The 23,729-nt window shown below is 33.0% G+C and overlaps 4 protein-coding genes and 1 pseudogene across 8 annotated transcripts; all 5 read left to right on the top strand.

Moving 5' to 3' along the window:
• The first annotated feature begins 392 nt into the window (after window positions 1-392).
• Window positions 393-3,387, top strand: LOC123224360 (protein Mpv17). 2 transcript variants are annotated; one of them, XM_044648000.1, is made up of 6 exons: window positions 393-717; window positions 1,674-1,829; window positions 1,933-2,065; window positions 2,154-2,193; window positions 2,756-2,894; window positions 3,005-3,387. In XM_044648000.1, exons 1-5 carry the CDS (start codon window positions 466-468, stop codon window positions 2,841-2,843), a joined length of 669 nt encoding a protein of 222 aa, XP_044503935.1. In that variant the 5' UTR covers window positions 393-465; the 3' UTR covers window positions 2,844-2,894; window positions 3,005-3,387. The 2 variants fall into 2 exon arrangements, with proteins under 2 accessions (XP_044503935.1, XP_044503934.1); XM_044647999.1 differs by having other exon boundaries at window positions 394-717; window positions 3,078-3,387.
• A 440-nt stretch (window positions 3,388-3,827) lies between these two features.
• LOC123223494 lies at window positions 3,828-4,746 on the top strand (annotated as a pseudogene).
• A 490-nt stretch (window positions 4,747-5,236) lies between these two features.
• LOC123224359 (probable E3 ubiquitin-protein ligase RHY1A) lies at window positions 5,237-6,841 on the top strand. The gene is made up of 3 exons (XM_044647997.1): window positions 5,237-5,537; window positions 5,655-5,731; window positions 6,091-6,841. Exons 1-3 carry the CDS (start codon window positions 5,388-5,390, stop codon window positions 6,617-6,619), a joined length of 756 nt encoding a protein of 251 aa, XP_044503932.1. The 5' UTR covers window positions 5,237-5,387; the 3' UTR covers window positions 6,620-6,841.
• Window positions 6,842-8,038: 1,197 nt separating this feature from the next.
• On the top strand, window positions 8,039-12,145 carry LOC123223683 (ATP-dependent zinc metalloprotease FTSH 2, chloroplastic-like). Of its 4 annotated transcripts, none has more exons than XR_006503828.1 (6): window positions 8,040-8,273; window positions 8,637-9,824; window positions 9,898-10,211; window positions 10,978-11,218; window positions 11,493-11,921; window positions 12,041-12,145. XR_006503828.1 is itself a non-coding variant. In XM_044646994.1 (5 exons), exons 2-5 carry the CDS (start codon window positions 8,637-8,639, stop codon window positions 11,832-11,834), a joined length of 2,085 nt encoding a protein of 694 aa, XP_044502929.1. In that variant the 5' UTR covers window positions 8,039-8,284; the 3' UTR covers window positions 11,835-11,995. The 4 variants fall into 4 exon arrangements, 2 of the variants coding, with proteins under 2 accessions (XP_044502929.1, XP_044502928.1); XR_006503829.1 differs by having other exon boundaries at window positions 12,028-12,145; XM_044646994.1 differs by lacking the exon at window positions 12,041-12,145 and having other exon boundaries at window positions 8,039-8,284; window positions 11,493-11,995.
• Window positions 12,146-12,946: 801 nt separating this feature from the next.
• On the top strand, window positions 12,947-15,879 carry LOC123224333 (ras-related protein Rab11D). The gene is made up of 2 exons (XM_044647967.1): window positions 12,947-13,513; window positions 15,183-15,879. Exons 1-2 carry the CDS (start codon window positions 13,293-13,295, stop codon window positions 15,616-15,618), a joined length of 657 nt encoding a protein of 218 aa, XP_044503902.1. The 5' UTR covers window positions 12,947-13,292; the 3' UTR covers window positions 15,619-15,879.
• Window positions 15,880-23,729: the final 7,850 nt, after the last annotated feature.

Genomic DNA, 23,729 nt, shown 5'->3' with positions numbered 1-23,729 from the left:
GCTATGAATTTGTATTATTATTTTTCTATAATATGTTCTGACTTATGTGTTTTTATTATGCCTTGGAAATTACCTAAATCATTAAATTATTAATATTTCTGTAAAAATATAGATATTATATATATATATGTATAAAAAAATAAAAAAGAATTATTTTTACTTCAAACCAAAATTGACTTGAATAAAACACTTCATTGAGATAATTTCTTTTCTGCACTAGATTTGGAGCCCCACTAACGCAAGTTGGACTGCTGGACTGGCTCAGTCGTCTGGACTCGTTAGTCAATTTATTTTTTAAATTATAAAATCGAATCAGCAAAACGCAGCGTTTTGTTATAGTGGAATTCTCCTTGCTGGCCAAACTGTACGGTATGCGTCCAAAGTTCTTGGCCGCAGTGATGGCTACAGATCAACGGCTATAAAGCGAGGGTAAAAAAAATATCTGATTACAACTTTGAGGAGAAAATGGAAGCGCTGGGTGGTGGTAGCGGCGGGATCTTGGGTTGGACCTTCTTACGAAGAAAAACGAAACCTTGTAATTCTTCAAGTAGAAATTCTAAGTCCTCTGATTCAGTGGAGGCAGCCGGACAATCCGGTTATCGGTTTCCCTTAAAGCAGGCGGTAACCGCCGGCTCACTCGCTTTTGCTGGTGACACCATCGCTCAAGTCATTGACCGGTGGAACAAAAACAAGGCTTTGAAACAACATTCCGAGAAGGTTGGGCTTAATTTTTTTCTTCTTCACTTTCTGTAAGTTTTTATTTATATTATATTGTCTTTATTTTTATCAAATGATAGGATGAGTCGTATGGTGAAAGATTCTGTTATGAACATGCATGGAAATTGGAATGTGTGAATAAAAAGGCTTAAGAAATTTCAGTTGGTTTGCTGGGAGGTTGGTAAAGTTGGAGCTTGATTTTCTGTAGGGTGCAATCAGAGAAGACTTAAAAATGTCATCTGGAAGGTTGGAAAGTGGGGAGTGGTTCTATTGAGGAGAGGGTTGGGTGTCAAAATTTAGAAAACTGAGGTTGCTTATTCAAGGATTGGTGGGCAAATGGTTGTGATTTTTTTTTTTTTTAATGGAAGATACTGATTGCTGCAATTAGGTTTGGCGAGGTGCGCTGCTTGTCTTGTAAGATGCACGGGCAGGGTGAAGGTTTTTTTTTATAAATTAGAGTATGTTCAGTTCGAATGAACTGGAATGCCTCTCTGTTTTGGTTTGACAATATGTATGGAATGGAATGGACTTTTAGGAATTCTATTTCTTTAAAAAAATGGAATGAGATTCGTATTCTTTTTGGACCAAGATAAAAAGTATCACTTCTGAAACTTTTTCAATGGAAATGCATGGTCTTCTAAGAGTCTCTAGTGTCTGAAATATTTTAGGTATTAAAAAAAAAAAAAACTACCACAAGAAACAACATTGTTGTTGAGATTTCAAATTTTACCTGCTTCTCCACCAAGAAAATGGAAGGTTTATATCTTTAATAACCATCTAAGAATAATCTTACTAGAATCTCCAATCTAGAAGATTCAATGCCTTCTCTGTATTTCCTGATTTACATATTTGTCTACACTTAGGGCCTGGAAATATGTTTTATCACTCATTTATTTTATGTTTGAGCAATCTTTTAACTGTTTTGAGTTTAATTTTGACCAAAATTTCTATCTTAGAATGACTTCTGGGCCATTCTTCTTGATCATGACTGGATCCGTGCTCTGCGGATGACTTCTTATGGGTTCCTTCTGTACGGCCCTGGTTCATATGCATGGTACCAGTTTCTTGATTATCGTATGCCAAAACAAACAGTGGAGAATTTATTTCTGAAGGTATAACGTCTTTGGATTTCACATATAGTATTTCAACAACAATCATGGTATGTTGAAATACCAGATTAGTCCACAAATACCTCATGACTTTACATCTTTCCAGGTTTTATTAAACCAAATAGTGCTTGGCCCATGTGTGATTGCTGTTGTCTTTGCTTGGAACAATTTATGGCTAGGAAAGGTTTCTGAGCTTCCAAACAAGTATAAAAAAGATGCTCTGCCCACACTACTTTATGGTAACGATATCTTGGAATCATGCTCTGGTTTAATTATATTGTGCTCTAGCTTTTGGATTCTCAATGTCAACCTTTGATTTCTGTGCAGGATTTAGGTTCTGGATCCCTGTCAGTGTATTAAATTTTTGGTACATCTTCTTGTCATTTCTTTTCCTTCAATTTATTTTTAGTGCTGTTGTCTGAGAAATTTAAGACTGTGCCTCCAGGAGTCAGAAACATTAGATCCTTTGGTACACAACAGAACCATATTTTGCTGCTTTCTCAATTAATCTGGGTAAATTCAGGGAAAAACTTGTGTAGAACATGACCTGCTAATATGCATATTTTTTTAACAGGAACCTCATTTTGAAGCATCCGTATCTCACTTATCTGTCATTGGTTTTGCAGTTAGCATGAGCAGTGATGATAATAAAGAAATTTGTTTGCTTGACCATATATATGTTTCAGAATTCATGTAAACTTTCACAAATTTATTCCACTTTCAAGTCGCCAAAGTTTAAGTCAAGTTGTGAAACTGCATACATACTAATTGGTTAATATTGTGTATTTGGCAACAAGTTGACTATTGTCAAGACTATATTTTGCATTCTGTCATGGTTCTTATAGATTTTTGTTGATATCTCTTAATGGCAATCAGTTAAGATTGCTAGAGTGTAATATTGTTTAACAATAATTATGGCTGGGAAACAGGGTGGTCCCTCTTCAAGCTCGTGTAGCTTTCATGTCAATGGGCTCCATATTTTGGAATTTCTATTTATCATCGACCATGAGCAAGTAGATTCTTCATTACTGGGTTTTGGTGATAATGCATGGGAGTTTTGAGTGTGAGGTATTTTTCTTCTATCAATTTTCTTTTTCAAGTTTGAGCTTGTTAGTTCAGCTTCTTGTTTATTTTAATTTGTATTCTTTACTTAAAATAATGTACTGATCTCAAATTAGGACTTAAGCTGAAGAAAAAGAGTGGGGATGAGAATATCTGATTTCAATTATGCTCTTCATTTCCTTTTATTAGTTGACCTGGAGAGCAGATTTCCTGCCCGTTTGAGATGCTGAGAAGAGGGTTTTGTTGCTGACTGCAAAGTTACTTGAAATGCATACAAGATTAATTATCTGTTTGCTTCACTAGCATTCAGATTATGACTTATTGGTAATTGTTTTGAATTTTTTTTATTTGGTGTAATTTTTGTAATGAAGAACAGTTTATTCTCTTTTCTTTTTTCAATCTAAAAGATTTTAGAAGTAAGCTGACACTCCATGTTGTTGTTAGTAATAAAGTAAAATTTCTATTGATAAAATTTCAAGTGTATATTGCTTTTGGGGCATATCAGCTGGAAGTTCAGAATTGAATTGTGAAGGTATTCGCTTTTCAAAGTTTTGGTGGAAGTTCAGAGTTGGTCTTCTAAAGTTGTTTTCACCTGCAAATCTTTGGTGATGCTGGGGATTAAACTGTTTGGGCAGAACCCACCAATACCAATTTTCATCATGAAGTCATTCCTTTTGCAAACAAGCCATTTCTCTTATCCTTGTGCTAAATGCTGATCCAACTTCTATGGGTCAACAATGTATCGGCTATTGAATGAGAGGATTTTCAACATGATTTGATGAAATTTTACACATTGAAAAAAGCAGCAGCATTCACTATCTATGAATCCCCCGACACTAATTGTTCTAAAATTTGCATACTCTTGTGATAAAAAAGGGTTAGTGCATCTGAAAGTGACCTATCAAACGTATATAAAAGAAGAAAAAAAGGCATTTATGAATCGGCCCTTATATACTCTCCCAGCCCCACATTTTTCAAATCTTCTCTGACCCAACTAAGTGCCGGCCCTTTGTCAAGCTAACCAAAGAGCCCTTTGAAATTTCCTGCCAAGAAGCTGAAGCTATCAATGCCTCTTTGCCTCTAATTGTTGAGAAGTTAGTTATGTTGATATCAATATCCACTACGCGCTGTTTTTAAGGTTTGGAGGGAGCTTGGGCTGCCTGATGATTTTGAGGACTCGGTGATTGCACGAAACTCGAAAATATTTGAACTTTGCGATGGTATTGAAACAAATGCTTGTGTTGAAATTGTTCGACGAAATGCGTGGGATAGATTTCGCTGTGGCTCTTGATAAATGAAGAGTAATGGATTGTTAGAGGGGGGGATTGTGAAGTTGATAGAAGTGATTTACATTACGGTTTTAAACATGGGCTTCCGTCCGGTATGAGGGTGAGTAAAGATTTTAAACAAAGGCTGGGATTAAGAGATTGGAGAAACGGCTGTTGCTATTATACATGAATTTATAAGCCTGACAGTGGAGAAGATGGTGGAAGTAGAGAAGATCAGTCATTTCAGGAAATGGTTTGGGATTGATTTTAATATCAGGGATTTGTTCTTGGATCACCCAGGTATTTTTCACTTGTCCGCCAAAGGGAAGAGACATACTGTTTTCCTGAGGGAAGCGTATGAGAGGGGGCGGCTAATAGAGACAAATGTAGTGTATGTTGTTAGGAGAAAGCTTCTTGATCTTGTTGTTTTGTGTCGTCACAGTTTGATTACTGGTGGTTTTAAATGTAGGGAAGCTGGTAAGATTGGAGAGTCTGAATCACAAGAAGAGGAAAGTGAATGAAGCAATTGTTTTTCATCTTAACGTTTATCAACTTTTGGTATGGTTCATGTAGCTATGTTTGCCCTGTCTTTTTTGATAATCTTGCCTCCATTAAAATTTTTTATATTCTTGTCTCCATTAAAACGTAGGCTAATACTTTAGTTGATTCAGAGCAGGATTCACATTCTAGACTCAAAATTGCGATAACTCTAGTACCTTCTCCCACTTCGTTTTTCCCTGTGCTTCTAATGAAAATTTTCAGTTTCTTGAATTATGTTAGCTGTATAAATTATTGAATTTTATTTATGTTTGTATCCCTTGGTTAACAATATACATTTTAGTTGTGTAGCTTAATTTATTAGGTTTTTTCTCCTTTTTCTTTTGGTTTAAGAACAAGTTCTAAAGCATCACTGACAAAGCAAGATACTGGGTGTGTGGTTAGCTTCACACTAGTTAGTGCAAATTTAGGAAAGTCAAAATTAATGTCCGCTAGTTTGTTGACGTTGGATTCCTTTCTTACTACTATTGAAACGTTATCCTTAGCAGATAGTCCAATAGATGAGCATCCGTAAAGTAGAAAAGCAAAGAATCAACTAATAGGATATATTCACTGAGTGATGTTCAATCAGACAGAAGAATAAAACTTTTTCTTCATAACTCCACTACATAATGCTTCCACTTTTTAATCTTACATATATTGGACTTCTGCTGAGATATCAAACAAAGACACCATGAGTGGTGGCACCAATAATTTCAACCCATATTCAGTAGATTGGCTGTTTGGACAAGCCTACAATGATCGTGTTCCTAACAGTAGTGAGGGAAGCCGAACACAAGCTCCATTTTCCCAAGCTAGATCTCTTTCCTTCCGTGCTGATCCTGTAAGTATACTTTTGCCAATATAAAAAGGATTAAGAGTAATCAATTTTCTTTGAAATTTTATATCTTGCCAAAGATTAATTTGTTTAATATGTTCTTATATTGATTTGGTTACCTAGGGTGCCAGCCGGGGTGCACCCAATCCCTGGCCTGCATATGATGAGAGAATGATGACAGAACCATTCAGCTTAGCTGGGTAAGCGTATTAACTTTTTACAAATTCTGTTAAACTGGTTTCTCTGGACAAGTGGAAATGAATTACAACAAATAAGAAAACCCCCAACCCAATGGCTTGGTAGACGATCGCTGTTCCATTATCCAACAAGATTTGTGGTTTGAATTACAGCTTTATGTAAATTTGTTTCTTTTTACTGTTAATATCATAACCAGTAATTGGCTGCATGAAGCAATCGAAGGATCAATACTTTCTGAATATATATGAATTATGCATTAATTTCAAAAGTTCAGTTAGTTTCATGTCTTATGCTGATTGCTCTGATCACAATATGAGCATTGAATTATATTCCCATTTCTAATTATGAAAGTACTTAATAGTTTATCAGAGTTTAGTCCTATTCTTGGTCCAATCATCCTGGCATCCTCACCAGGATTCAGCAGACAACAGCATGTGCAATTTCCAACTCATGAAGATGATTCAAAGTTGACTCAAGAGGGGCAGCAAATTGCTTTGAAGAAGTTGAGGAAAGTACCGTATGATCCCCCTCCAAAGAAAAGAAGGCCTAACTTATATTACAGACTTGACTCAAAAGACATCGTGAAAGAGATGCAAAAGGAAAAAGAAATCAACGGTAAGAACTGTGCTGTTTGCCTAGAAGATTTCGAACCTAAAGAGATGGTAATGCTGACGCCATGTGAACACATGTTTCATGAAGCATGTATTGTGCCATGGATGAGAAGCCAGGGCCAGTGTCCTGTGTGTAGGTTTGTACTCAGTGAGCAAAAGAAAGAGAATAACAGGGTGAATACTGTAGCAGCCTACAACCCTGCGGCAGCTCATCTTCTATCTGTTTTTAGGGCCCTTGAGGAGGCTTCCATACGGGACAGGTTGGCTTGGCCCGTTTAAATCTATCATAAGCTTCTATTAATATACTGCTTCGATCCAAGATCCCTTATAAAGTTAATATGCATTTTTGTTTATGTATTTAATAACTTGTGAGCACACTTGGAAAAACCATGTTCCAATTCCAAAAAATTGCAAACCGAGTTGTAATTTATGAGGGAATAAGTGAACTAAGTTTTATGCCGATGGCTAATACAATATGATATCTACATAGAAGCTTCATAAGCCCTTCTTAATTCATATTCATTTCTTAATTTTTGTCTGGTCCATCTCACGTCAATAACTCGAACCTTACCACTTTTAGGTAGTTTTAGACAAGGTTCTCTTGAAGGGGATGCTTGAATGTCAAGTATGAGCTATTATAATCTATCTTTCAAACCATACAATGATTATTTCATTGTTTAGGATGTTAATTTATCTATGTATATTATCACGTAATTAGATATTATTTTATTATTAATTTAAAATCGTTCAATCATATAATGATACATATATTCATTTATATACTCAAAATTGATATATATAATATTATTATAAAATATCATCTATTTCTACTCAAAATTAGACATCACAATTCATTTTTGTCTAAGTTTAAATTCGTTTGATTTAAATTCAAATCAAACTTAAATTAGAGTATTTGACTTATTTTTTAAATTGAATCAAATTTGAATTAGAAAGTGCTTGACTCGAATTAATAATTCAAATTTATAACTCGATTTGGCTCGAGTAACCTTGAATCCATAATTCGAATTGGTGGGTTAGTTCGATTTGAATAAAAAATTTTGAATATTATTTACGTAAAATGACATCGTTTTGTCAATAAACTACAAATTCAATCCATGAATTCGAGTCATATATTCAAACCATTAATTCAAATCGAACTGGATTATGAATTCGAATTATTGATTCGACCTATGAAATTAAGCATAACCATTTTTCACCCATGTTGGACTTAATTTTAGTTTGATGAACTCAAATCAAACTCAAACTTAACTATTTTTTATCTGAATTAAACTCAAATCAAATAATATTTAGATTCAGTCTGATTCATGCCCACACTTGCGTATGATCTTCCCATGACATAGAAGCTACTGATGTATTCTCTCTTATCGAATTCATTCCCGACCGTAGCGGCACCAACCGCCAAAGCTTGAGAAATTCAATTGAACTTAATATGGATTGCATTACTGAACTAAAATTTTATTTTATTTTTTACTTTATTAATACGATTTTTAGAAGATTAAGGTGTGCAATTAAACTAATAGTATCCAGGATTTTATATATATATATATATATATATATATATATATATATATATATATATATATATATATATATTTATTTATTTATTTTTATTTATTAAAACATTTATTATTCTAATTTGTTTAAATTGATTTTCAAGTCGAGGAGACTAAACAGCAGATGTGGAACGCAAGAAATAGAGAAAATCTGAAGCAAGCCAATCATAGAAAACCGCCACGTATGCTTTTCCCAAACCACATCCACTCGCTCTTAAAATCTTCACTCAGCTGCCTGGCAACTTGATTGTGTTGTGTCTTGTTCCTTGATTTCATTCTTTAAAGCGACACCCTTCTTCTATTTATTAAGCTTGCCCTCTTGTTTCTTTTCTCTGTCTTCTGATTTCACTTCATTCCAGGTTCGTTTCATGTAAGCTTATGATAGATAGTTGAAACTTTTGTTAGAAAACGATGCTGGGTGTTGTTATTTCAATTAAGCATTGGAAAATACTAAGTATGCTTTTGTTAATGTTTATTTGTGCTGGTTCTTTTATTATTATTGTTCTTCTTGTTTTTTTCGTTTTACCGAAGAAACTGAATTTGATGTGAATGTAATCTAAGTATTTGTATACGATGGGTTGTCGAGGTGGCTTATTGACATAGTGTTGTTGGGTTGGGTGGTTTTTGTTTCCAGATTTCATGTTTATTTTATACAGATTATTTCTTGGATAATAGCCGTGGCTTTTTATTTTTCTTATTATTATTAGTTGTTTGTTCTACAGATGGCGGCTTCATCAGCTTGCCTCATTGCGAATGTTCTATCTACACACAAGATTAAAGCGAATTTGAGCAAGGACTTCTATGGTAAGCGTCTTATGGTTTCATCAAGCTTTTCTTCCTTGGAAAAGAAGTCCAAAGCAGCCCTCATAAAGGCCTCTTTGGGCCAGAAACAGTCGGAGGGAAGAAGAGGTTTTCTCAAGTTGTTGCTTGGAAATGTGGGACTCGGTGCCTCTGCTTTACTGGGGAGTGGAAATGCATATGCTGATGATCAAGGGGTCTCTTCCTCCCGGATGTCTTATTCTAGGTTCTTAGAGTACGTTGACAAGGACAGGGTTAAAAAAGTGGATTTGTTTGAAAATGGAACTATAGCTATTGTGGAGGCCATTTCACCTGAGTTGGGTAACCGGGTGCAGCGAGTTCGTGTTCAGTTGCCAGGGCTCAGCCAGGAGCTTCTCCAGAAATTCAGTGAGAAGAACATTGACTTTGCGGCACATAATGCTCAAGAAGACTCAGGATCTCTGCTATTCAACTTAATTGGGAATCTTGCTTTCCCACTAATCCTAATTGGAGGGTTGTTCCTTCTCTCAAGGCGTTCTTCTGGTGGAATGGGTGGTCCTGGTGGGCCTGGTTTCCCTCTGGCCTTTGGTCAATCCAAAGCCAAATTTCAAATGGAACCAAATACTGGTGTAACATTTGATGATGTTGCTGGAGTTGATGAAGCAAAACAAGATTTCATGGAGGTGGTGGAGTTTCTCAAGAAGCCTGAGAGATTCACTGCTGTTGGAGCTCGCATTCCAAAAGGTGTTCTTCTTGTTGGTCCTCCTGGAACTGGGAAGACTCTTCTAGCGAAGGCTATTGCTGGTGAAGCTGGGGTTCCATTTTTCTCTATCTCTGGCTCTGAGTTTGTTGAGATGTTTGTTGGTGTTGGTGCATCTCGAGTCCGAGATCTTTTCAAGAAGGCCAAGGAGAATGCTCCATGCATTGTATTTGTGGATGAAATTGATGCCGTTGGACGACAAAGAGGAACTGGAATTGGAGGAGGGAATGATGAAAGAGAACAGACCCTTAACCAGCTTTTGACAGAAATGGATGGTTTTGAGGGTAACACTGGTATCATTGTAATTGCAGCTACTAATAGGGCTGACATTCTTGATTCCGCCTTATTGAGGCCAGGGCGGTTTGACAGACAGGTAATAATAGATCATCATATTTTTATTTCTCAAATTATATAAAATTAGTACTTAATGTAAAGCTTTAATACAGGTTACTGTTGATGTTCCTGATATACGAGGACGAACAGAGATATTGAAGGTTCATGCTAGCAATAAGAAGTTTGATGCTGATGTCTCTCTTGATGTGATAGCCATGAGAACACCTGGTTTTAGTGGTGCAGATTTAGCAAACCTCTTAAATGAGGCAGCCATATTGGCTGGTAGACGTGGGAAGACTGCTATTTCATCTAAAGAGATTGATGATTCAATTGATAGGATTGTTGCTGGAATGGAAGGAACAGTAATGACTGATGGGAAAAGCAAAAGTCTGGTTGCTTACCATGAGGTTGGCCATGCAATATGTGGGTAAGTAGGATGGCTTTCTCATAATCTGTCTTTTCAGAATATTCACTAATAAATTTTGTAAAGGCTTTTGATGGAATGTTGTGATTTTTACTTTAGGGAAGTATAATATTTAGCCTGCATTAGTCACTACTTCTTTAGTCTCCATTTGGTTGTTATAATTAATTTTGTTATCAATATAGGTGGCCTACAAAATTCTCTGAATCTCCAAGGAAAAGATTACTAGTTGTATCACCTACTGTACCTGACAATAGGCAAATGTTAAAACAAACTAAATTTCAGACAAAATTTTTCCAATTATGATATATTCTGGTTACTGCCCTCTCAAGTTTTAGATGCTGGAGTGGCAAAGTCATTACATCAATCAAGTAGGCTAAAATCATAGTTCAAGTAGACATACACCACCAATTATGAGACAATGGCATTGTCATGGTTATGTTCCAATGGAAGAATGTTAAAAAATCTTACCATGCTTTGCCAAGATTACAAATAAGTCCAGTGCTCCTAGCCTATATACCTTAAACATTCCTCTTTTATCAAGAATCTAGGATGATTTACAAATGAAGCATTCATATTTCATCAAACACCCTTTGTTTGTGAGGAGAATCAGAACTTTCAAGCAAGCATGATAGTCCTACTTCTTCTCATAAAATCTTTTTCCTCCCTCTCCTCTCCCTCCCTTGAGAGCTTGCTTTAGGCTCATTGTTAATGCTTGTTTAGAAATTTGCTCAAACAACTTACAAAATGCTTTTATTTTCTTTTGGGTCAGAACTTTGACTCCAGGGCATGATCCTGTTCAAAAAGTCACCCTTGTTCCTCGTGGTCAGGCAAGAGGTCTTACCTGGTTCATTCCTTCTGATGACCCTACTCTGATTTCCAAGCAGCAGCTATTTGCAAGAATTGTTGGTGGGCTTGGTGGTAGAGCTGCTGAGGAAGTGATTTTTGGTGAGCCAGAGGTGACAACAGGTGCAGCTGGTGACCTGCAGCAGATCACCAGTTTGGCCAAACAGGTAACTGAATATTTCTGTTCTGTTATTTATTTTTCCCCTCCAAAACTTTGATCACTTTCATGGGTGGATTTGATAATAAGTTTGAAAAACTAAATTTTTGATCATTTATATGAAGCATGGGAAGGGTTTTTCCTTCTCTTTTCCTTTTAAGGGATCTTTTATCTATCCCAACCTAGCTCTTGTAATCGTAGCTCTAAAATTTACTCGCTCTGCGTGGCTTCACTATACCAGAAGTTTCCAATTAACTTTAGGCTTATGATTGATATGTTTGCAGATGGTAACCACATTTGGGATGTCTGAAATTGGGCCATGGTCACTAATGGATACCTCAGCACAAAGTGCTGATGTCATCATGAGAATGATGGCAAGGAATTCAATGTCAGAAAGGCTTGCTGAGGACATTGACGCTGCCGTCAAGAGATTATCTGATAGTGCTTATGAGATTGCATTGAACCACATAAGGAACAACCGTGAGGCCATTGACAAGATTGTGGAAGTTCTCCTTGAGAAGGAAACAATGACAGGGGATGAATTTCGCGCCATTCTCTCAGAATTTGTTGAAATCCCAGTTGAAAATCGAGTCCCAGCTGTAGCTCCCACACCAGTCACTGTTTAACTAGCAATAATCACATTTCAAACGCCATCGACCCTTTAAGCACACTGGAAACTGGTTAAATGTATACTTCTATAATCTTGATCAAATGTAAGTTTATGTAATTAGGAATATACGCTAAGTTCCATTCATGAATGAGAAAAGTTTTATACTTTGTGTCTTAATTTTCCATGCTCTCCTAATTGACTTTTCACAGTCTCTGCTTTTAGATGATGTAACTCAACGTTCCATCGCCATTCAGAATGTTGGGAAGTGTTTGTAGTGGAGGGACCACGCTGATCATTCAAATAAAATCGCCTTGCTCTTCCACAAAATGTAGCTGAAAGTATACCTAAAACAGTTGGAATCATGTTCTGCAAATATAACTGAAAGGGCACATTACGATGGACAGTATCAGAAAGCATTTTGCAGTCTGATTTGTAAGAATAAGTACAGAAACCTGGTGGAAGGACCATATAGAAAAACACTTCACATGGCTGCATTAATTTTTTACTTGTGGGTCAGTTCTATAAAACTCTTTACAGCGACAGGTTCCTAAGAGTTCTGTAGAATGCTACCATGGACATCCACTCAAAAGGGATTATGGGAAATTGTTTTTTTTAGCTCAAACAAAATAATTTGAACGATTAAAAAAAAGATTCAAAAAAATATATTTAAACGGTATTTATTTATGAATATGTTTCCTTGAAATGAAATAATAACTCTTTATAAAGTCTATTCACACATATACTAATTAGATCTTCCATCAAATTTAAAAAATAATAATAATAATTTTTTTTATATTACTACGATCGAATGCTAGATCATGAAAGATTTCAAATATGTATAAATTAATTATTTCTTTGTAATATAAAACATATTAATTTTTTTGATATTATTAAAAATATTGTTAAACAGGAAAAAAATAGTAAAATGTCCATTTATGTACAATAATAAATTCTTGCACAGAACATATAATTTATCAAGCATAAGGATTGTGATAAACTTCTATGCTTGTAATTAACAGTAGGACTATTTTCCCTTTTTATTGCATAATATTAAATTTAGAATCAAAATAATAATTAAAATATATAATAATTAATATTTTAATTAAAGTATAAAAAAGGAAGAAGAAGATAGAAAAAGATAGGATAAAGGAAGTTTGAAACTAATAATAGAGAGATTTGGTAGCTTTTTCATTTGAGTTGATCAGGACCGAGGAAGTTAAACAGGGTAAATTGATAAGTTCAGGCAAATTTGTTTGGGTTCCTAGATTCTTGTCAAAACCCGGGACAATTTTCACTCCAAAACTAAATCAAAACTGCGAAAAGTTTCGCTTTCGGACTCCTACATGGAACTTCGAGCCATATCTATTTAACCGCTTTAGTGTAGAGTCTCCAACACTCTTCTTTATATAACTGGAAGAACAAAAACTACAAGACTCTCGTCTCTTCACCAACTTTTTTTTTTTTTTCCTATAATATGGCTGGGTACAGGCCTGATGATGAGTATGATTACTTGTTCAAGCTGGTGTTGATTGGTGATTCAGGTGTGGGTAAGTCCAACTTGCTTTCCAGGTTTACCAAAAACGAGTTTAATCTCGAGTCCAAGTCTACTATTGGTGTTGAGTTTGCTACCAAAAGTTTGAAGATTGATGGCAAGGTCGTCAAGGCTCAGATTTGGGACACTGCTGGCCAAGAAAGGTAACTCTCGTTTTTATTAGTATTCCCGTTATAAAGTTTTGTGCTTTTCTCTGAAATTTGGTATTTCTGTTTATCAGTTGGGTTTTTGATATTTCAGTCTACAGCTTGACGGGTTTGTGAAAGTAAAAAGAGTTAAATTCATGTTGAATTATAATTTTTATATTATGGGTTTTCATGCGTTTGCTTTGGAAACTGGAAATTAAGGACCTGTGCTTGATTTTTTTTTCTTTCTTCCTTCATATTTTCTTCATTGAGAGAAGAATTTTAGTTATGATATATGGATTATTATGGGTTTCTGGAGTATCAGTGCTTTTGTTTTTTTTTTGGAATCTTTGTTGAAGCGATTTGGAATTCGGTGGAAGGGTCTTTTTATTTCCACTTGTTATTTCATCTTTTCGAAGGAACTTGTTACTTGTGTTTGTTCTGTAAAATATCAATATTTGATTCGTATCCTCATACTTTTCTATGGACTTGTACGGTTGAAATGTCTTTCACGGACCTGCCAGTAGTTAGTGAGTCAAAAATAGTTAAGGCATGGCAAGGACAAATAATAATGATATTTATGTTATTACTTATGATTTAGCACCTACTATTAGTTGCCAACTGATGATTTTGGAAACCTCATTCATATAACTGGAGATTTTTGGTTTGCATGGATTTCCTATGACTGATGATATGGTGCTGTGGCTACATCTGATTTTTGCAGAGAGATTTAAAGCCTCAACGATCCTTACTATGGGTTAGTCTGGGTTGCTTTTTCCCAATCCAGATTGCTGGAATATTTCCTTGTATGATGCTAGGGAACTTTTGAAATAGGAGGAAAGACTAGTTCTCCTTAGGTTGAACAAAGTGTTTGGTTGCGTTGCATAATTACTGAGAAGTTTGAGTTTCAGAGTTAATATCAGTGGTGGACCCTCTAGTCAATGATCATCAATGAATTATCAACTCTTGAGCTGTATGTGACATGCTTGGAAAGCTAGTAGAATAAGGGTCTAGAATTATTTTTGTCTTAGGTGGAGTCACAATTTGTTAACAGCAGGAGGGCAATGTTATTTAAAGAACCTAAGAAAAATGAGTAAAGAAATGTTAAGTTGTTTTCACCACCAATGAAGTGTCTTACTGTAAGGTTTTTTGGAATGCAGTATGGAAAAAATCCTACCCTTTATCGATAAAGCAGATGTCTTTTAGTTCTTCAGTCTGAAATTTACCTTGCTGAAGTGTCCAACACTTTAGGACTCTTCTTCTCTTGTTTTTGTTTCTTCCTTTTAATTATGTACTCTGTGAAAACATGTGCAGTACTCTTAATTATCCTCCAATAACATTATAGGTTGATGCATATAATCAAACCGTTAATGGTTTAATGAGAACGCATGAAATAATTAATGCCATGAAGGGCAGATGAAAATACTTAATTTAAATGCCAATGAGGACTTGATTTCTTGTCCTGCTTATGTAGTCATATATTAGCACATGGCTTATATATACAACCTTCTTGGTTAGCTCTCTAATATCTTGGCATCCAGCACTTGGTGATTAATATTGACAACCTTTCTAGATAATAAAACCAGCACTGCCAGATGTTAGTAATGTTCTTTTGATCGCTGGTGTATTTAAGTAAATATAATACACAAGTTTCTGGCCTCTCATTTTACTTCTTTTACTCTTATAGGTACCGTGCCATTACAAGTGCTTATTATAGAGGTGCTGTTGGTGCTTTGCTTGTGTATGATGTCACTCAAGTTTCCACCTTTAGGAATGTTGGGAGGTGGTTGAAGGAGTTGAGAGAGCACACTGACCCCAACATTGTTGTCATGCTGATAGGCAACAAGTCAGATCTTCGGCACCTCATAGCTGTCTCCACTGAGGATGGTAAAGCATTTGCCGAGGAGGAGTCTGTATATTTCATGGAAACATCAGCATTAGATGCAACAAACGTGGAAAATGCTTTTACAGAAGTTATTAATCAGATATACAAGGTTGTTAGCAAGAGGACAGTCGAGGCAGGCGTCGATGGATCTTCTTCCACACTTCCATCAAAAGGAGAGACAATAAATGTCAATGCGGATGCTTCCTTTCTGAAGAGAATAGGATGCTGCTCGAACTAAGGACAAGTTGTTGTCAGACTGCCGGATTACACAGCATTGTGCAATTTCCTTGTACATGATCACAGTTAATCTTCATGTAGAATGAAAAAACAAGGTTGTCTGCTACTCAGTTTGGAATATTTCCTGAGAACATGGTCTAAGTAGTCTCAAATAATCTAATGTCCTGGTGGAATGCATTATCTACCTGAAACCTATATACTGCAACTATTTTACTACTCAGGGTGTTCAATTATGAAGTTTGATTTTGTCCCTCTGGCTAAACTGCTGCATTCTACAAGTCTTATGTGTTAGTTCACGAGGGTTCCCTCTTATGAGTTTAATTTTATGCTGATGTATCAATACAGAGGTATTTTGCAGGATTGCTAATAATATGGTTTGAGAAATATTTTATTACGAAAAAAAAAAAGTGTCACAAATATAAAGATTATTGGGTATAAATTATTATTATGTTTGATAAGATCAATATGAATAAATAATTATTGTTCTTAATTTGCAATTATAAAATAATATTGTAATTTTTAAAATGTTAGTGGTAGTGGGTGTGAATTAGTATCACGTTTGGTTAATTAAGATGTTGTGTGTTAAAGTATTTGTTTTGTCTTCTTTTTTTTCAATATTTTATATGTATTGAATTTTTTAATATTGTTAAATTATAAAGTTAATTAATTAAATTATTTTATCCTATTTGTTATTTTATTATTAATATATTTTTTTAAATTTTTTGTTATTTTAATTAAAATAATGGTATTTTTGTTTTTAAAATTTTGATACCTAACAAAATATTTTAAAAATTATAATATTTTAATACAAAAAATGCCATAATAATAAGATATTTACCGTAAAAAATTACTATAATCTTTTAATATTAGTAATAAAATTAAATTAAATACGTCATAAGATATTAAAATTTTAAATATTTGTTACGATGTTATAAAAAATATACTACATCTTTTTTACGAGCGGAAGTAGAAAGTGCAATTTGTGAATGTACAGTCCAAAAAGCGAAGAAATCCTACCCATTCTTGATACAATAAAATTATACATATATATTTTTAATATATAATTTAAATATATAAATGATGATATATCATATAATTAAATAATTTTAAATTAAAGATAAAGTAAAATTTAATTATATGATGACATATCATTTGTTTACATAAATTATATCATACATATATGTAAATTATATTCAAAAAATAGCCAAAAGACTATTTCCCACCCAAGGTATGCTGAATTGTCAAAGTTCCCCCAATTAACTATGAAAATACCAAACACCCACTCATGAGCAGTTCAAATTAACGGTAATAAAGGTAAAATCGTTATTTTCTCTATAATATTAAAAATAAACTAAAATAGAAGCTATTTTCCCCCCCTAAACTTTAAAAACTAAAATTTTCCCCCAATCTAAGTTTTAAAAAATGGCAGTTTCACCCTAGGGTTTCGTTTTGAAATCTCTGGCTTCATTGCTGACGGTCTCTCCCTCCCCAAGCATCCTCTCCTTTCGACGATATCTTTCCTCCCATTTGGACGCTCGATCGACGTCGGAGAAGCCGTGAAAGACGAAGAACATCGTCGAGGAAGACGAAGAACATCGTCGAGGAAGACGAAGAACTTCGTCGGGGAAGACGAGATGAAACGACTCGTCGTCTTCATCTGGGAAGATGATCATCTTCCCAGACGACCAATTCTCTTCCCAAACGTCCTCTCTCGGTGTCGGATGGGTTGGGTGGAGTTGAGGAGGGTCGTCGGTGGAAGAGAAACTGTCGGGAGGGAGAGATGGTTGGCGATGGCGCCGGAGAAAGTGAAGGGGTTTGGAAACTAAACCCTAGGGGGGGAAATGCAATCTTTTCAAACTTAGCTTAAGAAAAAATGTTAGTTTTTAAACTTTTAGGGGGCAAAATGAGATTAAATTTTCAGGAGTTAGGGTTCCGTTAAAGTTAACTGGTTATGGGTGGGTGTTTGGTATTTCCATAGTTAATGAGGGGAACTTTGACAATTCAGCATACCTTGGGTGGTCGTTTGACCCAAAAAAAATATATACACATAACATTGCTATTACCTATGCTAGTGAACGTCATATTTACATACGTATGATATCCATGACGTGCTTTACATGGACTTCGGCTTAAAAATCCATTAATCACTATGAAGAAGTAATAAGGAGAGGAAAAATACGAATATTAATAACTAAACTAGAGAGAAAGATGGGGCGAAAGGACTATTTTTTATCCAAATTTTAGTTCAATCTTAAAAAGATATTTACATTAGTTCAAAAACTTAAATATTTACTCATGGATTAGCTTCTGTTAAAGACAATGATTAAATTGTTATTTTATTACTAAACCCTAAAACCGTATATCATTTTATCTCTATAGTTTGAAAAACTAATAATTTTCTTCTTAAAATTAAGTTTTAAAAACTTACAATTTTCCCTATTAGAGTTTGAAAATCTTTTCTAGTCAATAAATCTGGCGAATCGTCGATGACTAGAACGATAGAAAGATAACATTTGGACAACGAAGCATCGTTTATCGTCTATATGCAGAAGGATGACTATTTGTCAGACGAAACTTCATCGGTCTAAATGTTGTTCTTCTGTTGTTTAGGCCACCGATGACTCGTTGGATTTATTGGCTAGAAAAGATTTTCAAACTTTAAGAGGAAAATGATAAGTTTTTAAAACTTAATTTTAAATGAAAAATTATTAGTTTTTAAAATTATATGAATAAAGTGATATAATTTTTTAAAATTTTAAAATTTAGTGATAAAATAATAATTTTATATTTGTTTTTAACAAAAAAATTTAATAAAAATTAATTATAAATAAATATTTATGTTTTTAAGTTATCATAAATTACCTTTTAAAATTGAGTTAAAACTTAAGTTGGAAATAACTTTTGCCCCGAGAAAGATGCCCTAACCGTGGATTTGGCGCTCCATTCACATCCTGTTTTGATCTTGACCAAATGGACCTAATGTGACTTCTTATCCACTCTGCCTCTAGAATTAGTTATTTAATATTCCATATCTAATAAATAAGCATAGATAATTATATAAATATTATAAAAATAAGCCCAAATTACTATTTTCACTTGAATTTTGACGAAAACGCATTGTCACTTTCAAGTTGAAAAATATAAAGTAATACGATTATTTGTCACTTTGAACTATTAATACTATTTATACTCAAATAATACAAACAAATTATATTTTTTAATCTAACATTTTATATATTTTTTTTCTCTTATCTTTTTTCTTTCTTTCTTCTCCTTTTTCATTTCTTAGTTATCGGAAAACAAATTTGTTAATCAAGTTTTATACTAATAGTGGTGTAACATACTATCACACTATAGGGTTGGTAAAAGTCAAGATCAATTTCTTAATTATTGGAAAACAAATTTTTAGTCAAGTTTTGTGCTAACAATAATGTGACACGCTATCACACTGTAGGTTGATAAAGGTCAAAGATCAATTAGTTATCGAGATCTCACAATTTTTTCTCTTGACTTGAAATTGTGCAACAAAGAAATAAATTTCCTTAATCATCGGTGGTTACGATAAAGATAATGAGCACAACTATGAGTGATGGTCACTCATAAATTTAAAAATAAAGCAAATACAATGATAACAATAAAAACATAATATTATCCTAAAGATGTATTTGGTTTGAAAAATATTTTATTACGAAAAATAAAGTAGTATCACAAATATAAAGATTATTGGGTATAAATTATTATTATGTTTGATAAGATTAATATATATAAATAATTATTGTTCTTAATTTGCAATTATAAAATAATATTGTAATATTATTTTAATTTTTAAAATGTTAGTGGTAGTGGGTGTAAATTAGTATCACATTTGGTTAATTAAGATGTTGTTTGTTAAAGTATTTGCTTTGTCCTTTTTTTTTTTATAAATATTTTATATGTATTGAATTTTTTAATATTGTGACATTATAAAGTTAATTAATTAAATTATTTTATTCTATTTGTTATTTTATTATTAATATTTTTTTAATTTTTTGTTATTTTAATTAAAATAATGGTATTTTTATTTTTTAAATTTTGATACCTAATATAAAATTTTAAAAAATTATAATATTTTAATACAAAAAAATGCCATAATAATCAGATATTTATTATAAAAAATTACTATAATCTTTTAATATTAGTAATAAAATTAAATTAAATGTCTCATAAGATATTAAAATTTTAAATATTTGTTATGATGTTATCAAAAATAAACTACATTTTTTTTACGAGCAAAAGTAGAAAATGCAATTTGTGAATGTGAAGTATATATTTTTGATACAATAATACGTATGTCCTACCCATTCTTGATACAATAAAATTATATATATTTTTTTAATATATAATTTAGGTATATAAATAATGATATATCATATGATTAAATATTTTTAAATTAAAGATAAAGTAAAATTTAGTTATATGATGACATATCATTTGTTTATATATATATATATATATATATATATTATATTATATTCAAAAAATATATATACATAACATTACTATTACCTATGCTAGTGAACGCCATATTTACATACATATGATATCCATGACGTGCTTTACATGGACTTCAGCTTAAAAATCCATTAATCACTATGAAGAAGTAACAAAGAGAGGAAAAATATGAATATTAATAACTAAACTGGAGAGAAAGGTTGGGTAAAAGGACTATTTTCCACTTAAGTTTTAGTTCAATCTTAAAAAGATTTTTATATGAGCAATATTATGTGTATTTATTTTTAATATACAATTTATGTACACAGTGATGTGTCATCATGTAATTAGGTGATTTTAAAACATACGTCATCATATGATAAAAAAATATTCAATCAGATGATAACACATCATCTGTGTACACAAATTGTGTATAAAAAATAAGTACACATAATTTTATTGTTTTTATATTAGTTCAAAAACTTAAATACGTATTTATAGATTAGCTTCTATTAAAGACAATGATTAAATTGTCATTTTACTACTAAACTCTAAAATTGTATATCATTTTATCTCTATAGTTTGAAAAACTAACAATTTACTCCTTAAAATTAAGTTTTAAAAACTTACAATTTTCCCTATTAGGGTTTGAAAATCTTTTCTAGCCAATAAATCTAGCGAATCGTCGATGACTAGAATGATAGAAAGACAACATTTGAACGATAAAACATCGTTCCTCGTCTATATGCAGAAGGATGACTATTTGTCAGACAAAGCTTCATCGGTCCAAACTAGGGGTGGATTCGAAGCGAGCTTGTTCGGGCTCGAAACGAGCTTTGCTCGAACGAGCCCGAACCCGAGCTTGCCTTGAAAGATCCCGAGCCCGAACACGAGCCTGAATTTTAAGCAAAAACTAATACGAGCCCGAACACGAATATTGGTTAAGCGAGCCGAGCTCGGCTCGCGAGCCGAACACTCAAATAAAAAAACATTTATTTCAAAGAAGAAACGACGCCGTTTTTCCTTGGAAATACGAGCCTAAAGCGAACCCGAGCCCGAACACACGAACCCGAACACTAAAATTATGAAACGAACCGAACACGAACATATGTTTAGCGAGCTCGTGCGAACCCAAGCCCGAGCCCGAGCTTGGGCTCACTGAAAACGAGCCGAAAATGAGCTGGGCCCTGTTCGGGTTCGGCTCGGCTCGTATCCAACCCTAGTCCAAACATTGTCCTTCTATCGTTCGGACCACCGATGACTTGTCGGATTTATTGGTTAAAAAAGATTTTCAAACCTTAAAGGGAAAATGATAAGTTTTTAAAACTTAATTTTAAATTAAAAATTATTAATTTTTTAAATTATATGAATAAAATGATATAATTTTTTAGAAATTTAAGATTTAGTGATAAAATAATAATTTTATATTTATTTTTAACAAAAATAATAATAATAATTAATTATAAATAAATATTTATGTTTTTAAATTATCGTAAATTTCCTTTTAAAATTGAGTTAAAACTTAAGTTAAAAATAAGCTTTTGCCCCGAGAGAGATACCCCAACTGTGGATTTGACGCTTCATATACATCCTGTTTTGATCTTGACCAGATGGACCCAATGTGACTTCTTATCCACTCTGCCTCTAGAATTAGTTATTTAATATTCCATATCTAATAAATAAGCATAGATAATTATATAAATATTATAAAAATAAGCCCTAATTACTATTCTCACTTGAATTTTGATGAAAACGCATTGTCACTTTCAAGTTGAAAAATATAAAGTTATTAGATTATTTGCCACTTTGAACTATTAATACTATTTATACTCAAATAATACAAATAAATTATATTTTTTAATCTAACATTTTATGATTTTTTTTCTCTTATCTTTTTTCTTTCTTTCTTCTCCCTTTTTATTTCTTAATTATCAAAAAACAAATTTGTTAATCAAGTTTTACGTTAATAGTGGTGTAACACACTATCACGTTATAAGATCGGTAAAGGTCAAGATCAATTTCTTAATTATTGAAAAAAAAAATTTAATCAAATTTTGTACTAACAATGGTGTGACACGCTACCACACTATAGGTTGATAAAGACCAAAGATCAATTAGTTATCAAGATCCTACAATTTTTTCTCTTGATTTGAAATTGTACAACAAAGAAATAAATTCTCTTAATCATCGATGGTTACGATGAAGATAACGAGCACAACTATGAGTGATGGTCGTTCATAAATTTAAAAATAAAGCAAATATAATGATAGCAATAAAAGCATGATCTAGGTATGATGTGACAAAATCGAGACAAATATGAATGGACAAAACTTGATTAATCTTGACCATACCCCAATTGTTCTAGTGGAGGGTTGAGAGTGGTGCAACCAAGGGAGATGGCATTGCAATTAGGGTGAATTGTTGCAAGTCCAAGTGCCAAGGATAGAACAACATGGCAATAATCTTACAACAACAAAATTATAAAAGATGAAAATTCAAACTTCTATAAATTTTCCCATAAAGATGGAGGGTACTTTGCATTTCAATTAATTATATTAAAACTAAATAGTTAAATGAATTTTTTTAATTTTTAAAAAATAAAAAAATTATCGTTTCATCCAAATTCAGACAAAGAAAGTAATTCACCCGTAAAATTTTAGTTGAAAAAAGAAAATTATGTAAATAAAATGTCTTCCAAAAATAGTTAAATGACGATTTTGTGCCGGCCCTGTCGGCCGAAGACAAATTATTTGTTTAATAAAAATCCAAATAATGATAATGCTCCGTCAATTGGGAGGTGGGCCACCTGGGTCCGATTGTCTACGCAAAAGGCCAAAAGTGATAATGGTTCGTCGACTTCAAGCATGCCCTCCCTTTTCGAATTATGCATTTTATTTGTATTTTCTCACCAAAACACCTCCTACATTTTCATTATGTATTATGACACCCCAATAAAATAAAAATTAATTTGTCAGACTCCGGAGTTGGGTATGGACAAGTTATTGGTGAACTAAACCTTTATTGATATAAGAATAGATTACAACTTTTTTCCATGTATAATTTAGAGAAATAAAAAATTTTTACTCTTTGAATGCAAAAATTGCAAACTATCATCTATATTGTAATACTCAGCTTTGTAATAAAATATATTTTGATAATTAAATTATTATAATATTATCTCTGTCTATTTTAATTTTATAAAATTATTGTGTTATCCCTATAAGATTTAGTTGAATCCCATGACTGAAATCACATTTCATGTGCAATCTTGCTTAGTTGCACCTTATTTAATGTGATTGTAATCAGTTGCATCTTTTTCAAGTGTAATTGTTTCGTAATTGTATTCTTGAAAGGTGCAATCCAAAAGGTGTGTTTTTAGACAAATTTCAGGTATCTCTAATGAAAAACCAACGCTTGGAAGGTATAACCGAATTGTTACATCGTCCAAGCATGTGATTGTATGACATCTGCGAATCAAGCTATCATAGCCAATAACCCCAAATTTCCAAACCTATAAATAAGATGAAACCCTAATATGTGGAGATTAAATTATAGATTTTAAAAATTGTAAAAAGATCAAACAATGAACTTTAATACATTAGAGGGTCAAATTAAATGTGGGGAATCTAAAATTACTTTTAT

This window comes from Mangifera indica, chromosome 8 (assembly GCF_011075055.1).
Source record: "Mangifera indica cultivar Alphonso chromosome 8, CATAS_Mindica_2.1, whole genome shotgun sequence".
In the NCBI taxonomy this organism is placed as follows: Eukaryota; Viridiplantae; Streptophyta; class Magnoliopsida; order Sapindales; family Anacardiaceae; genus Mangifera; species Mangifera indica.
Note: the sequence above shows the minus strand (reverse complement) of the source record. Positions and strands in the feature narration are given on the sequence as shown.